The following is an 11648-nucleotide window of genomic DNA, read 5'->3' as shown; positions in this document are numbered from 1 at the left end:
GATTAGATAGATAGCTATAGGTATATAGATAGCTATAGATTAGATAGATAGCTATAGGTATATAGATAGCTATAGATTAGATAGATAGCTATAGGTATATAGATAGCTATAGATTAGATAGATAACTATAGGTATATAGATAGTTATATATTAGATAGATAGCTATAGGTATATAGATAGTTATATATTAGATAGATAGCTATAGGTAGATAGATAGTTATATATTAGATAGATAGCTATAGGTAGATAGATGGCTACATATTAGATAGATAGCTATAAATAGATAGATAGTTATAGATTAGATAGATAAATAGATAGATAGTTATAGATTGGATAGATAGCTATAGATTGGATAGATAGCTATAGATTAGATAGATAGTTATAGATTGGATAGATAGCTATAGATTGGATAGATAGCTATAGATTGGATAGATAGCTATAGATTAGATAGATAGTTATAGATTAGATAGATAGATAGCTATAGATTAGATAGATAGTTATAGATTAGATAGATAGGTAGCTATAGATTAGATAGATAGATGGATAGCTATAGATTAGATCGATAGATGGATAGCTATAGACAGATAGATAGATGGATAGCTATAGACAGATAGATAGATGGATAGCTATAGACAGATAGATAGATGGATAGCTATAGACAGATAGATAGATGGATAGCTATAGATAGATAGATAGATAGCTATAGATAGATAGATAGCTATAGATAGATAGATAGCTATAGATAGAAACGGAACTTTTAGGTCAATACTGGGTGAAGGTTGTTCAGGCACGCCTAGGTATGTTGTAAGTTATAGTCGTGTGCCGCTATGTCCACTGTGAACATCGGCGTCGTCACTAGTGACACGACACCACTCGTAGTAATAACGACGGCGTGGGTAAACACAGATAGAGAAAAAAAAACCAACGATTGCGATAGTGCTTCAATGTCCATTTTAACTGTCGCTCAACAGGAGAGCTTGTAGCACGTGTACCTTAGTTTCCGAATTTCAAAATCTTAAAAAACTTAAATTGATATCGATCATTCATCAGTCATAACCGACCCAATGATTGCAGATATGAACTTTCTTGACGTAATTTTTCTTTTTAAAAAGGAAGCTTATAGGCCCCGTCGTAGTCTAATTTGGTGGCTCGCACCGAATTGTTACAAATTAGCTTATGATTATGAGTGATTGACCTCTTGCCAGTAGTGAGCTGTCTACTACCAGTTGTTGTTATGAAGCTTATACGGCACAGAACTCTACACTGTAATTTCTTTGTCCAGTATTTCTTATAGTATTATAGAGTTGACGTGCTATATAGTGCGCGTCGATTTGAGCAGCCTGAACCTTTTATCTATTTTTTTTTTATTTATCTGAATATTATTAGAGATGGAATATACTGTTTCTATGACGCATGCTTTTATATAGAATTCTATCTGTCTAGATTTGATCGGCTCTCTGCTCGAATTCTCAAACAAATATTAAACAGGTTCCTGTGTGGAAGAGTGATCGATAGAGAAAAATCGTTTTCGACCAAGATAACGCATCAGCGGCCACATACATACATACATACATACATACATGAACAAAAAAAAAAAAGTAGACACACATGCGCACAAAGAACCAATCAACATATGAGCATCGAAGGGCCACAATTGGCGTAAAATATAATCAAGCGGAATGCGTGTACGGTCCTAATACTTTACATGTATTGTTTTGACAGACGTTTTTTTTTTAAAGTGGCATTATGTAATATGTCAGCGAGTTGCACTCGCAGCATGTAAGCACGTATTGTCATTCGTAAAAATCCTGTTGGCTTAATTTCTCGCTCTAACGTAAATCATATCTAAACTTGTGACCGAAATCTACTAACTGCTAGATATTTGACCGAATAGTTATGATCACTAGGACCAGGTGAGGCTTAGGCAGGCAATCAAATAGAAGCCGTGTGCTTAGTACGGAGATAGTTTCTCGTGCTATAATCTGTTGTTTTATAGTGTCGCTCGGATCAGTGAACGAGCCCATCGGGTGTTCTGATTTAAGTTGTTATTGAAGTGGTCTGATTTGATGTCGACCTCATTCGATCACTTGATTGATTAATCCTCGCGCTCGACGATAAATAGTACACTCAACACCTTCTTCAGGAGCCTCACATTGACGATTGTCCTGTTGTTGTTGTTGTCGGCCGATGTTGTTGTTGTTCTTATTGCTATGGTTTGTCGCTTACAGCCGGTGAGTGAGTGGACAACTCGAAACGTACTGGAGTGGATGGCCTCAGTGAACATGATCTCGTACAGCGGACCTTTTGAGTCCACAGCCATCCAAGGCAGCGATCTGCCAGGGCTGGACCGACACAAGCTGGCCGGAATGGGCATCAAGGAGGACTACCCTCAGCAAGCCATCCTCGTCTGTATCTCCGAACTCTGTCGGACTCGCGGCATCGTAAGTACCCTTCCGATTTCCACTCACCACCATCACTCTCTAGTTGATCGAAGCCATCAACGAGAGTTCCGACTGGTTGTTTTTAGAAGAAAGCTGTTCGACCTTGAATTCGATTACCAAATCCGCTTGTATTTATCCCGCCCGATTTGTTAGGCGTCTTCGTTCTTTTATGTTTGATGCTATGAAAAACAGGAAAAATTCATATGCTAATCCCTGTCGCCCCGTTTTTGGCGTCCTTGCTTTACAAAACGACAGCGATAACGCTAAGATAACCTAGATGCCATTTATTGATGGCTAGGTCTTTGTCTCGGCCATTTCGGTCATTTTAGCTAGCTCTTAGCGAACGCTTTTGGCAAGATTTGGTCATCGTTGATAGTTACGAATAACGTTTTATCCTTTCGAGTTGTCTGAAGTGTATAGTGAATTCCTTTGTACTTTTTGGATATCGATTCAACCGTTCTCACGAATTTACGCAATGGATTTCTTATATCGATACATGTTGCCTGAATCTTGACGTGGATAAAGGTTTGCTGCCTGTCAGCTGCAGCAAAAGGTGGGCGTCCTTCTTACCATCTTCTATTATATAAAACCGTTTAAAAATTGACTAATCATCGGGCGATACTTTGTTTACGTTTCTGCCCTGCGGCAATTTGTTACTCTACGCCTGACTGATTATGCAGTCAGACTGTTATGGATCTTTAATATTGGGAAATTTTGTTGGAACTCCTCTATCTAGCTTTTGCGGATTCGACAGCCCAAAAAGCTGGAGAATATCGTTGTCCATTGTTTGGCTTGGTTTATCATGCGAAGACAGGCGGGCCCTGTTTTGTTAGCTGCTTCTGATTGAGGACGGGTTCTAATGTTTGGATGCCCCCTCAACAGAATCTATCGCCCGCGGAGGAGTCGGCGTGCCTTGACATGGCTCGCCTTCGAGAGGACAGCAAAAATAGCCTCAACAACAACAACAACAACAACAACAACAACAACAACAGCCACAACAACAACAACAACAACAACAACAACAACAACAACAAGGAACACAATGGTGTTGTCAACACCGTCAACAACCACGGTAATGGCAACCATCGCAATAACAACGGCAGTACGAGTTCGTCGGCAATGAGTTCCCGGGTCTCGACCCAGGCACCACTGGTCGAAGAATGTCAACATCTTCAGGCCTCGAAAACCACTCCCGCCAGCCCCGCGTTACACCAACTGCAGCCCGTCGCGTTCATCCTAGCCGAAAACTGTGACCACTGCCAGAAGTCGCTATCGGGTAAACAAGGTGCGTGCCTTGAGTCAAGCAATTGTAATATTGACAAATGCGCACACAGATAAAAGACCACATACACACTGATCTTACAAAAAAAATTCTCCTACAGTGTAAATAAGCGTTTTCTTGCTGTCCCTGTATTCCTTCCACAAGTATAGACAAATCCTTATCCATGCCCGTCAGCACTATTGTATCAGTGAGTACCTATGATTCTATGAACGGGCAAGGCGTTTACGACTATAGCAAAAATTAAAATAACAGCCAAATTTGGCTATCTGTACCATATTTGAAAAAGCGCTAGATTTTAATCCTTCTTTTCTAGAAGAGCTCATGCAATAGCCGACACTTGGAAATCAGAAAAATTTATCAGCCGCTATTCAAAATTAGGCTAGTCTTAGCAAATACATAGAACGTGCTTGTAGAGATCGTCTTGCTCATCGGATAGTGAAATACAACGGTAAAGAAAGTTGATTACAACAAAGTACCCCAACCAGAGGGAACACCGGCACCCCGACGGAGTGACAATGTGCTGTGGCTCAATTGTGTTACTAACGTGACACTGTGCAAAAGGCGACTGCATGTATAAGCTGGTTTGTTCATCCTTACTTGACGGTTCCATTCGAGGGCCCACCGTATCGTGCAATTAGTCCTGTCTCGCAACAACTGCCATTAAGATCACAACCAATAGGTTTTACAGCCCTGGACTGCTTGCATATGGCTATGCGAGGGACATTAAATGATAATTAGCCGAGTCGAAGATACGCCTTGCACGCGATGGCTTCGAAGAGGCCGAGACGTTAATGGCGGTGGGTTCACACTGGTAACGCTGCCAACATGTCGGTGAAGGTCGTGTACAGTGAAGGACTCACAGACATATAGTAATCTTTAAGCCTATATAGTCTTTGTAATTTTCAAAAATTAATGAAACTTAAACAAGGAATCAGGTGGGCAGCACAAATGTTTCAGAAACGGACAGACGGAGTCAGAATAAAAAAGTGACTGGGTTCCACACGTGGCCGTACGTTTAGTTAGCTCTAGCTTAGGCAGCAGGTTTGATGCTCTATATAGCTAACCTTTTATTTACGGTGTTTATCCATCTACTTAACAGTTTGCCTTAAGTCCTGCCGGTAGAATTGAGCCTCAGTCGCTAATATGATGTTGATGACGATGAAATTGAGAATGATGTCAACAACGACACAGTTCTATACTATTCTGCAGGTCTGTTGTGCCGCTCGTGCGGGACGGTGACTCACGCTGTGTGCTCCACGTCAGCCCTAACGGGCTCCTGTGAGCCTGGTCGCATCACTGGTGAGGCACTTCAGCGGCGTATCGCCGCAACTATTCAGCCTTCAGGAGCGGTTCTCGAGTTGGCGGAACAGTTCAGCGCGACGGAACAGGCAGCACCCAGTTTTGTGCTCAGTTGTATAGAAGGTATCGAATTGTTGGCACACCGCAACGCCTCGCTAGACCTCTACGCCATCTTTGGGACTCGTACCGAACCGCCTCAGGGCGATGTCGATCGGCTTGTCGCGACACTGCGAGAGGGTGAGTGTTGTTATGGAGCTCTAGTGTTGAAGTGGAGACAACAAGAGAACACGTAAGCATGTGGAGTCATCGTGAACACTAGTCGTATGATTGGTTCCATTTTTCCGTCTTAGGGCTTAATGGTGATTTTCGCTAGTTCGTGTGCTCTCACTGGTCATTTTGTTAGCCTTTCTGACTGGTCCCTTGTAGTAATAGTCTTTTTGTCACCTGAGTTCGTATTGCCCCGTGCAGCCATATTAGGCTAAGCATACTATCTTGACAACTACGATGATCAGGACACGCTATTGTGAAGGCCATCCAGTACATTAATAGTCTAGCAGCTATGATGCTCTATTCTGTTCAGTTCTACATTTATACGCGTCTGGGGTGTGTGTATCTCTGGGTACGTGGTATTTATTGTCGTCGTCGTTGTTGGCAAATCGTCGCCTCGGCCACCGGCAGTGGCAGTTTATTGAGATGATTAATGGATGATGGGAGTAGTTTATATTTTTGGGGCGGCGACGCTGTGGTGGCCGCAGCAGTAGAAGCGGAGGACTGACGAGATATAGCGGTCCTCCATTCTCAAATTGACGTCGCCGAAGAGGTTGAGGACAGCGATCCTCGTCAGTCGAGCCGACGTGAATAAACGCCAACCGACCAGGCCGCGAATATCATCACGTCGGGTCGACATGAAACGAGCTAGATTCAGTGAGAAAAACGAGTTCGGTGAGTTAGGGAAGGTAGCTAACAACGAGGGGGACCACACTCACATTTCTTGCGCAAACGTCTTGAGACGTCTTGGAGCGGAGTCGACCTGCCCGTCTGCCTGACTGATTGAGTCATCTAGGACTAGTCACCAGACGCAGTAGTGGTGGAATGATGCAGGGAGTGAATGAACAAGATGGCTGGCGTTAACGTTAATGCCACACCTTTAGATAGAATGATGGACGGACAAACGGGTCGCCCTCGGTAGCAGGAATACGACGCACTCCGTGACGCCTAAGGGCTACCCCGCTCAGCAGCTGCTGCTGCTGCTGCTGTTATCAGCTCCAGCCGAGCGTAGCTACAACGGAAGGTTTCCATTGCGATTTGTAAGATGGCTGATAGACCTACGGATGTTTAACGTATAGGAAAAGTAAAAGTATGCATGTGTATGGGAGCGGATAGGTTCTAGTAATGCCAGTTGTAGAAAACGACCACAAGTCACCACTCATTAACTGAGCTGCTAGGAAACGTAGGAGCAGACGAACAAATGAATAAGTGAAAAAAATCAACTGTTGCTCACCGCTGCCGTCAAAATGACTTTCGTACCACAGGAATACTACATCATACAAATATCATATATTAAAATAAATTCAAAACTCTATTACATTCCATGTCCATGTTTCTTTGTGAGACATTTGCAGTATTATGAAATCAGGCTCCGTATTTCCGTTATAAACACATGTATCTATTTCTTAGGGAAGTCCCGGTGTATTTTGGGAAAACTCAACCTCGAATATATATATATATATATGCTGATAGCTATCGCTATGAAGACCTCTTAGTGATAACACATAATCAGCGAATAATAGAGTTAGTAGTATAAAAAATATAAAGGTATTTTTGGCAATTAGCCGTTCAACCTAGGAGCACTCCTATAGCGTTAAGACGGCACTCAACAAACAGGACGTATGCAACTGTACGAAATAGCGACGCGTGAATTGGACTGTCCATGAGCTAATGTTATCTATTTTGAACCTATGACACGATCGCAGGTCAGGCTCGAACGGCAGTGTATTCATCGCTACATTCGTGCATTGTGATAACGTGTGAGGATTACACTAGGCAGGCGGATTCTCATAAGCATTAGTTGGCGGGCGGTGCGGTGCACGATGTTCTGTGGCACCTTTAATTAAGCGTAGTACGATGAAACATAGCACGTCAACAGCACGTGCACGCCAGTAGTCATTGGCTATCGGCGTTAAACTCCGCTACAGTTTGTATTTTGCGTTCGACTTATGATTAGAATATGGAAATCGTGTTTTCTCAGGAAATACTAAAATTGTACTCGCATCCAATTTACCTATTTTTGAGACTGTCCTCTCCTACTTTAAGCCTAGATGGTTTTTGGCCTATCAGGTTCATACCTGCCACGTGAAAGCGGGTCAAAGAAAGTATGTAGCATGTAATACAAAATAAACAAAGTTCTTAATAGCATATGATTTGCGTTGTATCTATTTTTTGCCGACGGACCACATTAATGATACACTTGCGCTAACCTGTAGAAAGCTGTGTCTCTCGTAACTAAAATCTCGAGAGAGGTCCAAAGCTGACGTTGTGGCAAAACTAAGCTACGTTCAATTTTCAGGTGGCCTGAAAGAGTGCGCGCTGAATGGCTTTGGTATTGAAAGCTTCGTGGCCGCTCTGAAAAAGTATCTTTATGAACTGAGCTCACCGCTCATACCTGTGAATTTCTACGATCGCTTCCTCGACGCTGCCCGTAAGTACATTAGTTTCAGATTTTGATCAGTCAGTATATTGGAGCGGGTATTCATAGTATACAATATCAAACGTCACCTTTCACAGGCTATATGGGCATTTGGCGGTCTGTATTGCTTAGCATTAGAACATTTTACTAGTTACTGTCTACAAGCGGGAAGTCTTAGACAGGTAATTAGTTATCTTATCAAGGAGAGCTTGTGTTCCGCGCCTATCTGAGTGCCACTCATCGCGTAGTAGAAGAAGTACAAAGTGCAAGGAATTCCGTTGGGGTTTACACCGGCAGTAGCTAGAAAAAAAGCAAGCTCGATAAAAACACACTAGAAAAGGTCTTATTGTTTTGAAGGAACTCTAAAGGTAAATGAGGTTGTCCTAAGGAACCGTTTTATGGGGAGCTTTGGTATCCTTTTTAAACGCAAAAGATTTGCAGATTGAATTCGCCGCGTATGATTTTTTATTTGATTGCCGTTAATTAAAAAACAGAAAATGCGTTTATTTTATGATATGGACCGAGTATATGTACACAGAGGTAAGAATTATTTCTATGCAAGCGTTCGTGGACTTCCTACTATCGTTGACGTGCCATCATAATAGCACTTATGTAATTGTATATAATAATATACATATATAATTGTGATGTAATTATTCGTGGTTTGCGAAAGCAAATCATTCGATTCATATAAACCATTTGTAGGATAACAGTCATCTCAAAAGTTATTGTAAAGATAATAGTAGTTAAATGTGACAAGCTTGCATTCTACCCAGCGTTGACTTAATTGACCTTTGCTATTTTGTTATAGGGGAACGAAACGATGAGGCCTGCGCGTTGAAGCTGCGCCAACTCGTTCACCAGTTACCCATCACACACGAATCAACTCTACGAGCTTTACTTGCCCACCTATGTAGGGTGTGCAAGCTGCAGTTTTCGAGAGGGCTAACCCATCCGCCATTTGACGTTGTCAACGCGTTTTGTTACATACTTCTCCGGCCGCGTTGGGACAAGATTTCGTCAATTGTAAAGAATACGCCCCTTCACGTGCGTATTTGCAGTTTGCTCTTGTCTCGCGGTGAGTGGGGGGAACAACTCCCGAATTTCACGGTTCCATCACTGCCTCCGGCGTTGCCCCCACGCAAGATGACTCTTCAAATACCCCACACAACGTGCGACCCACATCATACCTCCCTGGCCAACGCCGAGTGGTACTGGGGTAATATCACTCGAGAGGAGGTTAATGAAAAGCTAAGAGATAAACCCGACGGCACGTATCTCGTTCGTGACGCAACGTCGAAAAGCACCGGAGACCTTACGTTGACCCTGCGACAGAGTGGATGTAACAAGTTGATTAAGATCTTGCACCGTGAGGGCTTGTATGGCTTTACCGAGCCACTATCCTTCACCTCGGTTATCGATCTGATCGAACACTTCAAGCAGAACTCTTTGTCCCAGTATAATGCGGCTCTGGACGTCAAACTCGAGCATCCCGTGTCTCGATTTGTGGAGGAGGACGATGACACGCCTCGCGTTGATCTAGCTACACTTCGCCAGATGATGGTGGACAACAATCGTGACTACCTATTGAAGTCACGTACGCTCGACCGCTTCCATGATTCGTTCAACCAACTGCGCCAGGAAGTGGACCTTAAACAGCATGCGCTTAAGTCATTTGATGAGGCTATCAAAATGTACGAGAATCAGATTACCCTGGGGAGGAACCAGATTAGTAGATTTCCTGAGCACAAGAAAGCTTTCCAGGAGAATCAGGAGGTGCTGCTTGATCGTCAAGATCAAATGCGCCGCGAGAAGAAGGCGCTTGAAGAGGACATCAGGGCTCGTCTGGAGTACCAACGACAGATCGAGTCCGATATGAGCAGTCTCCGTCTTGAAATAGCCCAGATTCATAAAGAGCGCGAACTGTGTCAGATGAAACTGTATAGGAATGGAATTAGCAAGGATGAGATCAACAAATTGCTTCAGGAGTCATCGCAACTGGAGGGCTACCTGCAAGGCGGATCAACCATGTACTGGACTAATCAACAACAATGCGGGTCTGGTAAGCATCTTAATGCATTCAAGATATCTTCAAATTGTAATGTCGAACAACGTCTACCGGATATATTTGTATGCAGCTTTGTACAAACGAATCGCTTAATGCAACTTATTTTGGCAGCCTGGATTGACGCGTTCTTTCTCACGTAATCACTTGAATGCTTAGAAGCTTATTAATAAACTTGAGATTTCTGGGCATAAGTAATATCCCGTTTTTCAGGCAACTATTACACAATGACGAGTCCAACTGCAGACTTGCCTCACAACGATGAAAACACCTGGTTTATGGGCGACTGTACCCGACCAAAGGCGGAGCAGCTGCTTGATAAAAAACCGCACGGGACGTTCCTCATCCGGAAATCTCAAACCGGTCAATACGCGTTATCGCTCGTGTACGTTTAGCACGTTTCGAATACACTGATTGTTTACATTTAAACTAAATTTCTGTGCTTTTATAAAACTGATGCAAAAATACTTTTTTTTTTATCTTATCGAATGCCCCAACCGTATTTACTCAAATGGCACATATTCAGATTTGAGATAAATTTTACTTTTTCCTTATAGCTAATTTTAGTATGTAGGTATTGTGCGTACGTTATCGACAATGCTGGCGAGGCAGACAGTTAGTCTACTGCATTCCGTTTACTACAGCCCAGCCTAAAATTGTAGGCCTTAGTTGGAGCCTAGCAACGCGATGGAGTAAAAGCGCCTATTTTTAAAAATAAAAGCGTTTTTCTTATAATTCATCTAACATCGTCTGTGGCCATTCACTGGCTTGCTGCCGGACGCATTCATCTAATCATAGGCTCTTTAGCAGTAGCTGGCTTCTGGATCAGTTCCCATAAGCTTACACTTTTATCTGGGTTAGCCACCTCATGCGTCCGCATGCTCGTCTGCGTAGGAATCTCCGGGTGGTAGTAACAACAACAGCCTAAAGCTTTCTCCGATTGAGTATGATGCCGATGCCGTTGATAATGGCACTAATGGCGGCAACGGAAGATGACCACGGGCCACCGGCTATTTTCAAAACGATTTTTCATCGCGACGGGTTGATGACCCGTTACCCGCGTTTGTTTTTTGCAGTTTATTTAAAGTGTACCGGTTTGACCTTGCCATCTACGGCAGGGACCAAACAACGCCATTACAGGGCTAGTCACTACTGGCCTGATTCTGCTTTCAACCATGAGTAGAAGTTGTTCGATTCTACCTAATCTTCATAAATAACTGAATTAGCATTATTTTGAACGCCGCTAAAACCTAAAGTGTGTGCAATCAGTAGAGCAGACGACTGCGGTGACGCTACAAGCACGACTGCCATGTGATTAATCAGACAGTTTGCTGTTTTTATATTTCTTTCATGTGGGATGTTTTGCTTTGTGTAATTGTACCTGAAATTACAGAGTTGGAGAGAAGATTGAGCATTGTCTCATATTCAAGACTGATCGAGGGTTCGGGTTCGCGGAACCGCAAGCTATATTTCCGACGTTGAAATTTCTCGTTTTGCACTATGCACGGATGTCTCTAGAAGAGCACAATCCCGCGCTTCGAGATACCACACTAGCAACACCTGTCTTGGCCAGTAAAGAAAACGCGCAACAGGGACAACATCTTCTGCAGCAGCAGCCGCCGCCGGCTCAGTCGGCACCGCTGCAGCCTCAACAACAACAACAGCAGCAAGAGCAGAAACCGTCGGCGCAACAGCCCGAACAGCAAAAAAGCTAATAGAAGAGCGTCAAGCGACAGTGAATTCAACAATAACAACAACAACAGCAGCAGCAGCCAAATTCATAAAAATGATTTGATGACGACTATGTCTAATAGCAACAACACACGGTATGACAATATGTCATAATTATACATTAAGAAAAAGAATATATATATA

General features: G+C 43.0%; 1 protein-coding gene across 2 annotated transcripts; it reads left to right on the top strand.

The window, feature by feature from the left end:
• Positions 1-287: 287 nt before the first annotated feature.
• Positions 288-11638, top strand: LOC111273172 (phosphatidylinositol 3-kinase regulatory subunit alpha). 2 transcript variants are annotated; one of them, XM_022854860.2, is made up of 7 exons: positions 288-2441; positions 3324-3726; positions 4933-5259; positions 7589-7720; positions 8520-9770; positions 9969-10158; positions 11167-11638. In XM_022854860.2, exons 1-7 carry the CDS (start codon positions 2211-2213, stop codon positions 11486-11488), a joined length of 2856 nt encoding a protein of 951 aa, XP_022710595.1. In that variant the 5' UTR covers positions 288-2210; the 3' UTR covers positions 11489-11638. The 2 variants fall into 2 exon arrangements, with proteins under 2 accessions (XP_022710595.1, XP_022710597.1); XM_022854862.2 differs by having other exon boundaries at positions 296-2441; positions 9987-10158.
• The last annotated feature ends 10 nt before the right edge of the window (positions 11639-11648 follow it).

Source organism: Varroa jacobsoni, unplaced genomic scaffold (genome assembly GCF_002532875.2).
Source record: "Varroa jacobsoni isolate VJ856 unplaced genomic scaffold, vjacob_1.0 contig05190, whole genome shotgun sequence".
In the NCBI taxonomy this organism is placed as follows: Eukaryota; Metazoa; Arthropoda; class Arachnida; order Mesostigmata; family Varroidae; genus Varroa; species Varroa jacobsoni.
This window is presented reverse-complemented; position numbering and strand designations above follow the sequence as displayed.